Below are 16,281 nucleotides of genomic sequence, written 5' to 3'. Positions count from 1 at the left end.
TCATAAATAAAATGCAGAATAAATCGATTTTGAAAGTCAGAATGTAAAACTGAAACATTACACTGACAGTAAATCTGGATAGGAATGTGAGTTAAGTTCAGTGTAAAATATGCAGCTGGTTGTTACCCTTTAGTATTGAGCAGCAGCTCGATGGCAGCAGGGATAGCCCCCAGCAGGCCTTTGGAGCCTTCGGGCGTGGCCGAGCCTATGCTGGCGAAGATCTCCAGCATCATCTGGGTCCCGGACTCCGAGAGAGGAAGACTGCTGCCGACGCTGCGAAGGTCGTGTTTGCTGGCTCCTGTGATCACCCTCAGTGTCTGACAGGATTGAAACATCCGATCAGAAACCTCAATTCAAATCGGTCACACTTTCCTTACTCTTAGGTCTGCAAAGGGTGCATCATAAAGTGAAATCTGCCAAAAACACAGTTTAATCCAATCCAAAAACATCATCATGTCTTGAAAATCCCATGCGGTTGGACCTGTACTTACTGCTAGCGCCACCTGCTGGACCTGTGTGACCGTAGTGAACTCCTGCATGCAGGACAGGATGGCTTTGACTCCTCCCTCGGTAGCAAAGGAAACCCTCCACTCGTACTTGAGCATGAGGAGGCGAGTGAGCCGCAGAGTGCTGATCACAACCTCTTTAGACTGAGAGGCCAGCAGCTCCACCAGCAGCTTCAGCACTTTGTCCCTGTCCAACACAGACACAGCTGTCTAACACACTTCCACTGTTTTTATTCTTTTATACTGTATCTTAAAACTATTTTACATGATTGGAGGTCTAGAGAGGGTGTGGACATTTGGGAAGTTGATGTGGGGGATCTGGAGGTTGAGATGTGTGGAGGAGGTCTGGAGGTCTAGAAGAGGTTTGGAGGGTTCTGGTTGGCTTAAGGGGGGTTTATGGAGGAGGCCGAGAGGTCGACGGAGGTCTGTAAGGGTTTTACGGAGGAGGACCATACTTATGTGCAATAACCTGTGCAATAATCCATATTCTATACCATACTTATGTGCAATAACCTGTGCAATAATCCATACTCTATACCATATTTAGGTGCAATGACCTATAGTGCAATAACTCCTGTCCATGTTTGCACTTGTACATATATTTTTCTTTCTTTTTATTCTATATATATCTATATTTATATTTATATTTATATTCCTTTCTTTATTTTTCTTGACTAATTGCTCTTTTTACTTTACACTTTGAGTGGGAGTTGTTATTGCAACAAAAAGTAATTTCCCCCTGGGGATCAATAAAGTATTCTGATTCTGATTCTGATTCTGATTCTGACTTTAGAGGGTCTGGGGGTCGTAAAACTGTGTTAGCGGTTTGCAGGTCCGTGGGGGTCGGAAAGGGAACAGACGATCTGGAGCGTTGAGGTTTAAAGGGAGTTTGTGGGGGGATTTTAGATGTTTGTGGAGTTGTTGGGCAATCTGGAAGTTAAGGTTTGTGGAAGAGGTTTTGAAGATCTCACCGTAAGGTCTGAGTGGAGTCGGTCCTCAGGGTGCTCCTCTCCAGCGTCACCTCCTCCTCCAGCAGCTTGGTGATGAAGAGGATGCCGGCCAGCTGCTGGGCAGAATCAGAGCCACCCTTCCTCAGGATGTCCACCACCTCACCCATTTTCTCCAACACCGTCTTCTTCCCCTGCACCCGCAGGTTGTTGAACACTGAGCAGGGCGGGGGCACAGGTGAATTATGGGTATTTGGATTGATACAGAAAGGAATGGACAGATCAAGGGAGGGATGGGAGGAATAAGTCTTGATTCATGCTCATAAGAATAGACATACACAAGGTTAGAGCAGAAACAATTGGGGGGGGGGTGTTTACAGGATGGGGTCACACTGCTCTCTGTACATCTCTAACAGGAAAAGGCTCCTGCTGTGACATCACTTCCTCTAACTTTACGATCTGATGTCATCATTCTTAACGTTTTTTTTTTTTTTTTTTATGTGATCAGCTGAGTCCAGACGACAGCTGGCTGGCCGCCTGGCAACATTTCCCAGCAGCCTCTTTGACTCAGACAGCCGGAGGAATTTACCCGCTGATGTGTGGGTGGTTATGAGTCACTTGCTTGAAATTCTCTTCTCACAAATCATAGGGTTCTCTGGGCAGGGCAGCAGATATTTTATTCAGTCATTTCACAAAGAAAGGCCAAGCACTGAAGCATGCAAACACACCCTCACACACACCTTTCATCTTCTCGTCCAGATCCTCGGGGTACTTGCTGTCGTCTTCCGTCGGCAGCTCGCTCTCGGTGTCCAGGCTCCCAAAGGCAGAGTCCACAGGAGGCTCCTTCTTGGCTTTTTTGGAGACAGAGCCCATGGCTGAGGAAGAGGAGGCCGAGGCTGATGATGAAGAGGAGGCGCCCTGTCCTCCTCCCAGGCCAGGGGAACCCAAGGAGCCTTCAGCTGAGAGACGAAACTCAGTCAACATCACCAAGTGTGTTGTCAGGCATCAGGATGTCAGCTCTGATCAGATTTCACTCAGAGTAACCAACAATAAGCCAAAGCAGTCCCGACACTGTGAGACTGTCTTGTTCTGTTTTATTGTCTATTTTTCTCCTCTGGAACATTGCATTGCACTGAATCTGACTGTACAGAATGTACTGTAATAATAAAGTTTGGTTTAGTTTTGGTCTTTCTCAGTTTGGTTTTATCTGTTTTTATATCTGAAAAAAAAACTGGAAGTGGTACAATCGAGTTTGTTCCCCCTTTGCGTTCATTGTAAATATTCTGTTTTTAGTATTGTTACCTTATTTTAGCATTTACATGTTTACTTGATGTTTTTGTCTTTGCATTTTTTTTTTTTTTTGCTTTGCTCAGACTCGTTCATCTGAGGTGGATGTCTGAGCTCACCCAGCAGCTCCTCGTCCTCCAGGCCTCCTCCTCCTCTCCTCAGGTAGTGTTTGGAGAAAGCGTGGGAGCACAGCAGGTCGCCCAGGCACGACGACGGCAGCTTCTGCTTCAGGTAGTGAAGCAGCTTCTTCGCCACCTCGCCCGGGACCGACAAGCCAATCAGAGCGGAGTCGTCCAGCTCCGCCTCCTGAGGAAGAGGAGCAGGAGATGGGGGGAGGTAAGAGGGCAAGAGGGCAGAGATGAAGAGACGTCACATGGTGGGAGGAAAGGCTCCTGGGTCATTATTTAGTGAAGGGGACTGATGTTTTCATTTGAAATAAAAGCAACAAAACATCAAATTTTCATCAAGACAAAAACTACCAGCTGCTGGTTCACTGTGAAACATCAAGTCAGTGATTTAACATCTGGCTTGGGTTGTGTTGAAGCTGATCAACAGTCATTATTATTATAGTTCACTAAAAGTAAACTAAAACCTAAAACTGATGGTGCTGATGTTTACTGAGACTGGGACGTCAACCGCCTTCACAAAGTAAAGAGCTATTCTGACAAACACTCAAACCAAACCAAACATTTTCAAACGAGAAAAACTCAACTGAAAACAGCAAACCCAATCTGGAGACCGAGCTGACACTAAACTGTACCCACAACAAAAATTTAAAACAAATTAATGAATGAAACACAAAACCATAATAACTGTGGCCTTGACAGACTGAAAGCACTTTAATAAACCGAGCCGACATGAAGGCAGCATCCCCGGCCCTGCAGCGCGGCTCCTGATTGGCCGGTTCCTACCTGGTCGTCCAGGCTCTGCAGCAGGATGCTGTTGACCTCCTGCTGCTGTTTGGGCTCTAGCTTCTTGATGAAGAACAGGACCTCCCACCACTCAGCCCGGCTCAGGCTGGGCGCCTCGGCCTGCAGGCCCTCGGACAGGTAGGGCAGCGAGTACAGGCCGCCCGGGGGCTTGGAGAAGAACGTCTGGCTCACTGCAGGACGACAGGACACAGACTCACCTGCTGGACCGAACAACACCTGGACCAGCGCAGCCTGACAGGAAACTACATCACATCCCACACATCACACAGCAACTCTGAGCACAACTCACACCTGGATCTGGATCTCCTTGTCAATTTCATTTCCTGTTTGTGGAAAATCACATCATCATCCCTGTCACAGTGTGTGTGTGTGTGTGTGTGTGTGTGTGTGTGTGTGTGTGTGTGTGTGTGTGTGTGTGTGTGTGTGTGTGTGTTACCTGCGGTGAGTTTGAGTGTCTCGGTGAGTGATGAGGCTTTCTCCTGCGTCTCTTTCTCCGCCTGGCTGCTGCTGCTGTTCCCCAGAATTTCCACCATGTGCCAGTGAACCCAGTACGTCCTGTTCAGAGAGTTCCAGTACACCTGCACACACACACACACACACACACACACACACACACACACACACAGAAACAGTGCAGTGTTCTTAGCAGCACATCTGATGCAGCATCACTGATCTCACCTTTAGGATTAACACACACATTCATGCATAATGCACTTGCTTTCTTTTTTAACAAATTTCTAATGCACATATTTTTATATTTCTTATTTCTTTCTCTATTTCTTAGAATTTCACTTATGCTTCTGATATATTCTCAAAATTTAAGCAACTGCAACTGACCCAAATTCCTCTTGGGGATCAATCAAGCATTTCTGATTCTGATTCTAATAACATTTTTATTAAGAATGATGTTTTTTTGTTGTTGGTAATTTTCTCCTTTTTTTCATCATCTTCAAGAAATTTTCAAGCTCTTGTGTTACTACTAGGAGCCAGTAAAAACAATTTTTTTTTTTTTTTTTAAGAGAAAATGATCGTTAGCAGAAACTACTTGAGTTTTTAAAACTTTGTGACCTTTTGAAAATTCAAAAATCAAGACCACCCGCGTCCAGCACAGATGTTACTGCCAGGTCTGAACAGACCCACGGGGTTTCATTTCAGTTTTAATTTCTGCATATTCATCACACACACACACACACACACACACACACACACACACACACACACACACACCTGTGTATCTCAAACACTGGAGGAAAAGAAATCGGGATTTCTATCAACGGTTTTGTCCAAACTCAGCTGTTCAGTGATCAGGGCCCATATTTATCAGGCTTCTCAAAGGGCCAAAGTCTGAAATGTGCTCCTGTTTTCAAACTGAAGCATAAAAGCAACTTATCACATTTCTTAAAGCTGAGAATCGCTCTTCCTCTCACGGTTATTTCAGATCAGCGGGAGAGTTGGGCCTGTCGAGTCGAGTCCCTTTGTTTCTATTAGAATCTTCTATTAGAAACAACAGGAGTCGAGCCGAAGCGCCTCACGACCGTGGCAGAGAGTTTGCAATGCGACTGTACAAGATCACAAGAGTAGCACATAAAAGCAAGACGAAAATGGAAAACACATTGAAAAGAAAGAAAAAAAATAAATGACATTTCTGAATATTCTTAAATTATTTCCATTCAGAGATTGGTTCTTCCTGAGGTTCTCCAAAATCCCGTAGATCAGCTGTAAGACGGACTCTGCAGATTTAGTCCTAGACTTTGTTTAAACTGGGATTTAGATGCTTGGTAACAAACTTCTGAGCGGCTTTGAGATTTAATTTTTTACTCAAGTCGTTTCTGAGCAGAGGAGACGCCAGGACCAGTTTTATGTTTCCACAGAGACTGGCAGAGTGTTACTGTCTGCCTCCTGTCAGGACTCTCACTCACACACACACACACACACACACACACACACACACACACACACTCTCTGATGCCAACAGGAGGAAGAGGAGGTGAAACCAGCAGCAGCCTCAGCCAGAACAGGCTGGGTTCACTCATACGGCGACTCGCCCGACCCGGCGCCGCCCCGGGGCGACTCGCCCGACCCGGCGCCGCCCCGGGGCGACTCGCCTGACCCGGCGCCGCCCCGGGCCGTCTCAGGGTGAGTGTCGCGCCGCCCCGGGGCGACACTCACCCTGAGACGTGTGAATGAAACTGACTTCAACTCATTCTTGCTTTAATCGCTCACGCTGAGGTCACACTTACTATTTTAGACTCATGTTCTAGAGAAAAGGATTTTTAAATAATTTCTCAAACATCACCTGCTGGTTACCGGTGACAGTGTAACCATGGTAACGCAGTGCATCATGAAGGCAGAAAGCCTGTGCTTCCCCAGATGTTACTCAGCTGGCTGTTCCCTCTGTAGGAGCCTAAATGCAGGTTAGTGACTCCTCCTGTCGTTTACATGGTTGAGGCTCTACAGGCTCGTGTGTTTACAGGATGAAGGTGAAAACACTGCAGCACCTTCAGTGACCAGACTAAAGCTGGAATACTCCACATCTTAATCCCAACTCTGACCTAATCCAGGAAAAAATTCAGACAATAAGAAAATGCTGTTTCCATGAACACGGCGCGGTGTGGGCGCTCACCTGTACAGGTGGAGATCCATCGTTGCTATAGCGGAAGTCTCCTTCGTCTCCGGCGCTCACCTCCTCGTAGTCCTCCATCATGCGGACCATCATGCCGCTCTTCAGGTTGTCCTGGACGTACTCGACGTACGCCGCGCGGCTGGTGAAGTCTGTGCGTGTTTTGAAGCCGTTGCTGGTCTTCTTCTTGGGCGGGGCGGAGGGCGTGGCCACGGCCGGGCCAACGGCGAGGCTGACGGGCGAGGCGGAAAACCGGGGCTGGAAGATGGATCTGAGGACGGGGCGGGACGCCGCCTCGCCCTGCTCCTCCCCGCACACGCCCCCTCCCCCCTGCGGCGAGCCGTCCGGGGGCTGGCGGTTGCGGTCCCAGCCCATCACGCGCACCAGCTCCGAGATCAGGTTGGCCATCGCCATGGTGAACTCAAACTCTCGCTGCACGCGCAGCTGCTCCGTCTGGTGGGCGGCGCTGGAGGAGGACGAGGAGGTAGAGGCCGGGGAGGCGGCGGCGTCCTGCCTGTCACAGCTAGACTCCGCCCCCGCCGTGTTGAGCTTGTCCATCAGAGAAGTGACGCACAGGTAACGCTTCACCAGAGAGAACAGCAGCTTCCCCGGGATCTGAGAACAGAACAGACAGTGACCGGTTCAACTCCCAAACACCTGCCGAGCAAGGCATCGTGCCAGCCATCGACCAATCATCAGTCTGACAGTTTACTGCAGATCAATATCAGCCTTAAATATCAGTTATTGATTTGCTGGATTACTAATAATCAGAATCATACTGGCCTTGACAAGTCAATATTTGTGAATCCCTACACACACACACACACACACACACACACACACACACACACACACACACACACACACAGAGTGATGTTTTTCTCTTCTTCTGGTGTTTTGGAATAGAACTAGCTCTACAACATATAAGGACACTACACTGTCAATGAATTCAAAGCCATTTCCCAAATAGCTCCGCCCCCCGGTGTACCTGAGGCAGGTGGATGCCCTCGAAGGAGATGCCGTGCTCCTCGGACGACGTGGTTTCAGCGAACAGCTCCAGCAGAGTGTAGCGGTTATCAAAGTCCATGTGCTGCTCAATCCCATCCTGCTGGCTGAGAGACAGCAGGACGTACGCCCGGCTTCCTGCAGGGGGGGGGGGGACGGAGAGACAGAGGGAGGGAGGGAGGAAGAGAGAAAGGGAGGGAGAGAGGGAGAGAGAGAGGGAGAGAGGGGGATTGTCCAGTAACAAACCAAAACATTAGGCTGCTGGGCCCAGACATGCAAAGGTACTGTGGACAGGTACATGGGCCCCAACACTAAACACTGTGACTCCATCTTTGAGGTCTCATCAGCTTTCATGATCAGAGGCAGAAACATGATGCTCATAACTGATCAATATTCAGTTCTGTCACTCAGACTTTAATAATACTTTCATTCCTCTTCACCAGAGAAAAAAAACACAGGAGTACAGACATGAAACCGTGTGGAGTAACACAGTCCTGTCCCTGCACATTTAGGGGCCTCAAGCAAAAAAAATATTTTTTAAATTAATTTTTTCAGGTGCCATGAAGAGATCAAAGCAGATCAACTACTTTTTCTTTTTTTTTGTTTTGTTTTGCAGATGACAGACTGCGACTGTCAGTCACCCAATTAAAAAACGCCCTGCCGGACGCTGCCGGCCGACATGTCTCTCTCTCTCTGTCTATAAAAGCTGAATCCACAGGGACAAAGACCGTCTCACGTCTTGGACCAGCTGGGCTGACTGGGATAAGATTTACATGACGTGCTCTTTTTTTTTTGGGGGATATTCTCTGTAAATCTGTCCCATCTGCCGTGCGCCCCACACATGCCCTGTGCACGTTTCTTTACATGTTCAAAATGTAATAAAAATGTTGTTGAGGAAAAGGAAAGTGGCAGCTGGGCCAGCAGAAATAAATCGTGAGCGTCGAGCCGCTCGGCGCTGAGTCACAGTTTATATCTGACACTTCCTGTTCTGCAGAAAATAACTACAAGTTTCATTTCACAGTAAAAGACGTGGGGTTTATGTTTCACACAGAGGGGATCCACACATGACTCACCAATGAATGAATGAATGAATGAATGAATGAGTGAGAAATGATGACAATTCCAGTGTTCAACTTGTGACTTCATTCTTCTTTTTGTCTTCCAGACCAATGAAACCACAGAAATGCAGACGTGTAACAAGGTGGAATAACACAGTCCCGTCCCGTCCACAGACATTTGGGCCAAAACATAAATAAATCACTTTTTCATATTGAAAGGGTTAAATGGATTTAAACAAAAGAAACCTGACGTTGATGCAGCATCACTGATCAGCCCTTTAAATACCTCATTTTAATAATTATGTCATACTGTGTTCTTGTCCTGCTTCCTCTGGAAAATAAAAGCCCGGCTGCTCAAGTGTAATTGAAGTGTTTTCATTCAGCGGCTCAGCGGCGCCATGACGACACAAACCCGGTTGCTAAGAAACCAGGAAGGAAAACAAAGTGGTGTCGGCGAGGTGGACGAGGAGGTTCGTCAGTAAGAGGAGACGAGCCGTCGCCTCCGTTTGAAACACACACGACACACGACACACACTTCCTGCTTCAGGATCAGCTGCCTCAGGCTTCTGACTAACATGCACTTTAGTTTTAGTCACATTTTGTCGTCTGAATTATTACTTTCAGTCCAGTTTTAATCGACAAAATCTATCAAGGTTTTAGTCTCATTTTAGTCAAATGCATTTTTGTGATTTTTCCAATGAAAGCAGCCAAGCAGCTTTGATCGGACACACGCGGCTGATTTCAGCTGCACTCCATGAGCTCCATGTGTTTAATGATGCCGAGTGCAGGGCAGGAGAACAGGAGCTGCACTGACCTGCTGCTTTACTGCACATCAACTTTCTGTTTACTTAGCTGCTCCACCTGAAGCTGCAAGAAGCACCTGCAGTGATTTTGGTCCTGACAGAGGATCACAGCAGCAGCAGCTCAGGGCGGCTCCTTGGCTCCTGAGGGGCTCTGTGTGCAGCATTATCAGGAAAGTTGTGGCTGTGGCCCCGCCCTCATTTAACCAGTTCAGCCAATGACAGGGCGGCACACTGAACCTCTACCAATGACAGGGCGGCACACTGCGGGGTTATATTCTGAGACACACCAGAGGGGGGATTTTTTGAGCGTCTGACAGTCGACTGATAACATTTTGGTCCCGTCTTGTCTCGTCTCAATGAAAAACACACGAGTCGTCTGAGCTGTTGTCATCTCTGATCTATTTTTAGCTCGTCTCGTCTCGTCTTAGTCATGGAAAAAAAAAAAAAAAAAACAGTTTTCCTCACTGTCTTCACTGTTGATATTAACACTGATTCAACAATTTATGCCAAAAAAATGACCCCAATAATCCTTGTATTCTGTGTTGTCTTGACACAGGAGTGCAGAGCAGAGCAGTGACAGACAGTGTGTGTTGGCAGTGTGTGTTGGCAGTGTGTGTGTGTGTGTGTGTGTGTGCGGGCTGACGTTAGGTCCTGTCCCGGCGATTAAAGCAAAAGTCAAACTTGACGTTCTCCTGTTCGCTGCAAACTGGCAGGCGTTGGTAACCATGGTAACGGTGTTTGTGTGCAGGAAGTGAAGGAGAGGAGTGTCAAACTGACCGACACACACCCAGTCACATCAGCGCAGAGGTTCACACACACACACACACACACACACACACACACACACACACACACACGTGGGGTATCACCTACACACTAGATGGCGGCTCTTGACTCTCTATATCTGTTTATTTTAGATTCATATTTACTGGACGTGTGCCGTCTGTCTTTAATCGTCTTATTAATCGCAGCAGTCAGGAGGAGCGATCTCACTTTGTTGTACTTGCACAATGAAGATAGAGGTTTTCTATTTCTATATTTAAAAAGGTCAGTGATGCTGACTGTGGAGAGCTCACCTGTGAGCTCAGGCGTTTATGAGTTTGGTTCCCATGCTGTTCAAAGCAACATGTAATAATAACGCTCTTCCTGCTGACCTGCCATAAAGGTTTTGTGAACACGAGCAGCAGAACGTCATTTTAAAATGCAGGACGTCTGTATTTAAACAGATTTGAACCAGTTTAAATGTGACTACCAAAAGAGAATTTTTATCAATATAAAATGGCAATAAGCCTGGTTTCCCTTTAGATTAGTGCGGAAACATCATAATGTTTTTGATGCAATAAACTGGAGCTCTGCAGTGTGTGAGCCGTTTCTCATTTCAACACTTTTACATGATGCCAGGTGTTGATTTGTTGAATAGAAAGAGGTATAAAAGCATGAAAAAGAAGTAGGATTAAATAAGTTTTACTTCTTCCTACTCATCCACTCATTTTATTAATTTAAAACGTCAGAATACACACTGAGTGATGCTGAGGAACACATAAAAGACAACTAAAGCAAACGGTAATAAAGAAAAATACAAGACTATATTAATTAAAAACAGGATAAAATTAGCAATGCTAAAAAGTAAAAGTGTAGTGAGATACATAAATAAAACAATAAGAACAGTAAGAAAAATGTGGGTGAGCCAGGTCCTTTTCAAATAATAATTTCTGTAACATTACCATTTCCTTCTCATTATTTTTTCTATTAAGTATCTACTGTGATACTGTGTGTGTTTTGGTTTAGTTCACTGTCAGCAGCTCTGTGACATGTTGAAAATAAATCATCACACTTAAATGTTAAAGTGAAACTGAGTCGTTTGCAGCAGCTGATAAGAGCGGCGCAGATAACGCCGCATGGAAACCCTGCGGCCGCTTTATCAGGCCGGAGCTCCACCTGACCCGGACACGACCGGCACCGGCCACGTTCTCACCGAGAACCTCAGGAACCTGCAGCGTGAGAACACAAGACTCCAGACTCCCGACCGCGCTCCTTCTGCTGCTTTAGTTTGGTTTTGTGCAGCGTTTACACTGCACGGTTACATCACCTTTACACAGCGGTTACAGCAGGCCGTGTGTGTGTGTGTGTGTGTGTGTGTGTGTGTGTGTGTGTGTGTCTTGTGTAACCACACTGATAAGTCCCACAATGGGAGCTTTACATAAAGTGTGAACATTCAAAATCCACAAACAGACGGTTCTTTTCCACTGTAGGAAGTTGGCGTAGCCGATGGGCTGGGAAATATATCAATAATATATCAATACTACATCAATAGTGTACTGATATCTCGTGGGTGGGAGCTGTTTTTTTGTTTTTTTTCCAATTTTTCCCTTCAAAGTCAGTGATTCCAGTTGGGAAGCCTGACATTATAATGGAGGAATAACAGAAGAAACAGAGTGAGCTTGTTGTTATTTTGGACTTGCTGTATGAGACCGCTTCGTTATCGTTTACACATCAGACTGCGGCCCGCCCCTAGTCACCGCGTCCACTGGGTTTCCATGGCAACGACACAGGTCCAGGTGTAGTTCCTGGAACCTGGTCTGGGTCCCGCTCAGGAGGTGACAGCAGCGATGCCTTCAAGTGCCCATTGGAAATGTTAGTTATGCGTTCACGAGCACATGAACGCCACCTCAAACTCGTGATGAGTCAGAACCCGGGATCACCAACGCTGCCCGACTTGTAAACGTTTGTAACGGCATCCATTTTTTTAGGTTGCTATGGTTACCCGATAATTCTGACCCTAAACACTTGAGCTCCAGTCGAGCCGTAAACAGGAGCTCTGACTTTGGAAATGCAACTGGAATAGACGCCCCCTGCTGGCCTGGAGGCTGATATGATAATGACATAATAATGATATAATACTAATAATAATAATAATAACAGCTGGTTTGATCTGACTGGCTGTTTGACTCAACAGTTTTGGGGAGGGAGCTGGACTCGGCTCAGACATAAAAACAGTGAATTTAAATGTTGCTCAGAGATGGACTGAGGAAACAGAAAAAATGAAGCAAAACTACTGACAAAATTGAAAAAAAAAATTCCCAGGTTACGGAAAGGAGAGCAGACAACAGACCCACCTGCCTGGCTGCTAAAACTGGGAATGTGCCAGGTAAACAGGTACACTGTGGTGCTCGTCAGCCCCTGTGATGTGACAGTAAAAGCTTCCTGTCCGTCTGTGAGTGTTTAATGTGTGTAACGTCCTGGCCCTCCTGCCACAGAACCCAGATAAACCAGAAGAGCGTGTTTGTCTTACCTGCGTCGTGCGATGCCAGCGCCCGCAGCATCTTCCCGGCGCTGCGTCTGGTTTGCCGCTCCTTGTTGCACAGCAGCTCCATCAGCAGGTCGAGCGCTCCCGTCTCCTTGAAGACGCCGACCAGCGAGCCGATGCTGGCGTAGGCGCTCAGCACGTGGATGGTGTGTGTGATGCTGATGGCGAAGTCGCTCTTCTTGGCCATCTGCTTCCTGGCGCGGCGCACCAGGTTCTTCACGTCATCCTTCATGTCCGACAGCTCCACCTCATCGAAGGTCACGTCGGTGGGGAACTCCCCGCCGATCCTCTGGCCTCCGTCCACCGCCTCGCCCTCCCGCTCCTCCTTCTGGCTCGGCTGGGCGGGGCGCTGGGCATCCGTCTTCCTCTTGCCCAGCAGGGTGGGGCAGTTGGCGTACACGTCCTCCGTCGACATCCACATCAAGATGTTCTCCGTCTTGCTCTCGCCTGACGTCGAGCCGCCAGACCCGCCCACGCCCGAGCTCCCGCTCCCGGCTCCGCCTGCCTCTCCGGCCACGCCTCCAGAGCCCGTGCCATCGTCAATGGTGACCAGCGACCAGCGAATCAGGTACTCGGTCTGGCCGTCGTGGGTGCGGCGCTGGCGGATCAGCTCCTCGGGGAAAGCCTGCAGCTTCGGGCCGAGCTGGACCAGCAGGTTCCCATTGCGGCGCTCGCCCACCATGGTAGCTGCAGGGGGCGGGGTTAACATGTTAGACCAGGTGAACCAAAACAATTCACTGAAAACAGAAAAATCACAATATGAACAACAACTGGCTGCTGCTCAGAGAGGATCCTAAAGCCAAACTGCCCACTTAAAAACTGAGACTAAATGTATTCAAACGGATCAATATTCTCCTCTAAATTAGACCATTTCCTCCATATTTGACCCCTCCTGACCTTCTGCAAGATTATACAAGCACGTTCATGCTAACATGGGTTTCATTTTGTTGAAATCGCCACCATGCCAGGCGCTTGCCGTCTGATTCAGGGTTAGGGTTAGGGCCTTACATGAGGTAATACAAATGAACAAAGAAGTATTTAAGTATTGCAATTCTTTATTTTAAATCCATTTTTTATTACTGGCTCAATTTGGAGGAAAGATACTGGTGTCGTATGAAACTAGACAACTTAATGAATCTGCTGGCACCAAGCATGTCATGCAAGGTTGTCAGCAAGGCGGATAAATCTCACTGCAAATTTCAGCTGAACGTTGTCGAGGGAAAAACTGGCGTGGCTGTTTTCAGCAGGGTCGTCTGACCTCTGACCTCCAGATCTCTGGATGAAAATGGGTTCTCTGTAGATTATGCTAGTTCACCAAATAAAGTGAAGAGCTATTCTGACAAACAGTGACCAGATTAAAATAAAACAACTAACTCCCACTGACACTGACAGCAAGAACAACTCAGCTGGGACCAGAGAACCCACTCTGGAGACTCAACTGGACAGGAAACTAAAATCAAAACAAAATAAAAATAAAAACTAATGAAAAATACCAGCAAGCCATCCAACCTGCTAAAAGCATCAACTACAATTCCAGCGCCTGCTGTGCATAAGAGCAGATATCATCTGGGCTTTGGTTATGGTTGTATTGTGATATAAGTACAGCACAGGGATGCAGTTTTCTGTTATTTTACTCATATCCACATTACAGTGCCTGTCCATGAGCAGCAGGCAGGCTGCACACGTGTGATGACAGCTGGAGACCTGAAGCACCTGCAGGCTAAACCTGAAGTCAAAATTAATCACAGTCACGAATGAACTGCCAGGTAGAGTCAGATTAACAGCTGTGACTCCCACCTGATGGACTCATGACTCCCACACTTTAACCCACACTCGGCTTGGCTTTCATTTTCGTTTCACCGACACGTTTCCCCTTTCCATCCCTCAGATGCTGTCACATGTTGGGCGTGTTGCTCCCAACGTTAGCCTCCGACACGGGACCCGGCTAAATGCTGGAGGTGCCGTTCACACTGACCACTGACCGGCAGGCTGCTGCTAACACAGCGAGCCAAATCACACACACACACACCGGCCTTCAGACAGTGACATGAACACGCAGTTCACCTCTTAAAGAGTTAATTCAACATGAACCAGTCGACTTAGTGTGTTAGCTGCTGCTAGCATGTCTCTCTTAAACTCTGCTAGCTGGCGCTTATCTCCAGCAAACCTCCAGAGATTAGCCTGAGCCTTCATGTCTCGCCTCAGTGCAACAGCCTGACGAGCTAAGTGATGTTAGCGTTAGCATGCCGCCCGGGTCCGGTCCGGGTCCGGTCCGGGTTCAGCTCAGGACTTCACGGTCCGGACAGGTGGAAACTACCTTAAAGAAGAGCAGAACGCCGTGTGAGCTAATGAGCTGGAAGTTAAATGAGTCAGGTTAAATCCTGGAGAGTAGAAGCCCATATGCATGAACAGAACCTCCAGCAGAAACCCTGTTTGACCAGGCCCTGTCTGTGGATAAATCTAATTTGCCATTAGAACCAGACTCATGAGGTTTGGTGACTTAGCAGGGTTTAGCAGGGTTTAGTGACCACAGTCCGCCAGTCTCTTCCTTATCGACGCTAAACTCTGACATCTCAGCTGAACTGACGGGAAGCTGCTGTGTGACGGCGACTTACATGACAGCAGAAAATAACGAGAGGCGCTTTAAAAGTTTTAATAATTATATTTATTTGACTGTACGCGCGGCTAGGTGACTTATTAGTGCGCCGAACAGAGGAGAACAGGGTTTCATGCCGTCTGCCTTCGCCGATGAGCAAGGCTGCTTTCAGTTTCTCGGTTTGTGGACGGGAGTTCGTTGTGAGGCTGTGCGTGCGGGTCCCGGCGGGTCCCGGCGGGGCGGAGCTGTGTGTCGGTGTGTGTGGATGTGAGGGCTGAGGAGCCGAGCTGGGCCTGTCCCGGCGAGCCGCTCGGCCGCAGCGGCTTCGCCCGGACAGCCCGCCCGGAGAAACGGCTCCGTGTCCGGCTCCTCCCGGCTTACCTGCTGCGTCACAGACTTTACCCTTCGTTCCCGTTTTCCCCCTCAAGCGATGGAGTTTCCTTCTCCGCTGCAATGTGTCGTTTCCCAGCCTGCTGGCGTGTTGTAGTCACCGCTGCTCCGGACCGAGGAATGCGCACTGTGACAGGAACGGCGCCGGAGATCGTCTATTGATAAGAGGCGCCACTCGGCAGCGCAGAAAATCTCCCCATCTTCCGCTCTGCTCGAGAGCTCGTCACGGATGCGGACGGCGTAAGCGTAGCCGTTGCCATAGAAACCGCTCTGGCACAGGCCTGGCACGCAGACTGCTCATGACGGAGAGGTTATATTTGTTTAGTCTGTGGGGATTGAAATCCTTTTGCTTTGTGTGGTTTTCAGTCAATCTGAGCGGAAGGTGTCGGGCGAGCTGCGTCGTGACGTTCACGGGGCCTGGAAATCCAGAGAGAGTGAGCGTTTGTTTCAATTCTTGCTCTCTGATATGACTGGATGTCTCTTCTTCTTCTTCGTCTGTCTACAGGGTTCAGGGTGAGGCTCGTCAGGCCGAACAGCGCCCCCAACGCTCGGTGGTCAAAATCCAGACACGACACAACCAAAGGCCCTGTTGTACCACGGCGGCTCAGGGCTGCTGAAAGAACAAATAGAGCTGAGGAGAGGGTTTGATATTCTGAGGAAAAACCTTGGAATTTTCCAGATTAACGTGGTAAAGAAAAGTCAAATTACTGACATTAAAAAATACTCAGGAAAGCAGAAGGACATAAAAACTTTGTCTTCATCACAGCTGCTCTCTGTTTTACTTATTTTATATGAACAGAACGTCACAGTGAGATGTTTCCTCTGGGCTC

At 48.0% G+C, this 16,281-nt stretch overlaps 1 protein-coding gene across 2 annotated transcripts in view; it reads right to left on the bottom strand.

Moving 5' to 3' along the window:
* Nucleotides 1-15,801, bottom strand: part of cul9 (cullin 9) — a 45,210-nt gene extending 29,409 nt beyond the window's left edge. For both annotated transcript variants that reach the window (XM_030071209.1, XM_030071210.1), the window contains exons 1-11: nucleotides 15,443-15,801; nucleotides 12,451-13,152; nucleotides 7,281-7,435; nucleotides 6,296-6,907; nucleotides 4,109-4,250; nucleotides 3,652-3,842; nucleotides 2,860-3,046; nucleotides 2,194-2,412; nucleotides 1,478-1,670; nucleotides 492-693; nucleotides 127-317 (exon numbers count right to left, since the gene is read on the bottom strand). In XM_030071209.1, coding sequence (XP_029927069.1) covers nucleotides 127-317; nucleotides 492-693; nucleotides 1,478-1,670; nucleotides 2,194-2,412; nucleotides 2,860-3,046; nucleotides 3,652-3,842; nucleotides 4,109-4,250; nucleotides 6,296-6,907; nucleotides 7,281-7,435; nucleotides 12,451-13,147 — 2,789 coding nt within the window. In that variant the 5' untranslated portion in view covers nucleotides 13,148-13,152; nucleotides 15,443-15,801. The remainder of the gene's footprint in view (nucleotides 1-126; nucleotides 318-491; nucleotides 694-1,477; nucleotides 1,671-2,193; nucleotides 2,413-2,859; nucleotides 3,047-3,651; nucleotides 3,843-4,108; nucleotides 4,251-6,295; nucleotides 6,908-7,280; nucleotides 7,436-12,450; nucleotides 13,153-15,442) is intronic.
* Between the last annotated feature and the right edge of the window lie 480 nt (nucleotides 15,802-16,281).

This window comes from Myripristis murdjan, chromosome 15 (genome assembly GCF_902150065.1).
Source record: "Myripristis murdjan chromosome 15, fMyrMur1.1, whole genome shotgun sequence".
In the NCBI taxonomy this organism is placed as follows: Eukaryota; Metazoa; Chordata; class Actinopteri; order Holocentriformes; family Holocentridae; genus Myripristis; species Myripristis murdjan.
This window is presented reverse-complemented; position numbering and strand designations above follow the sequence as displayed.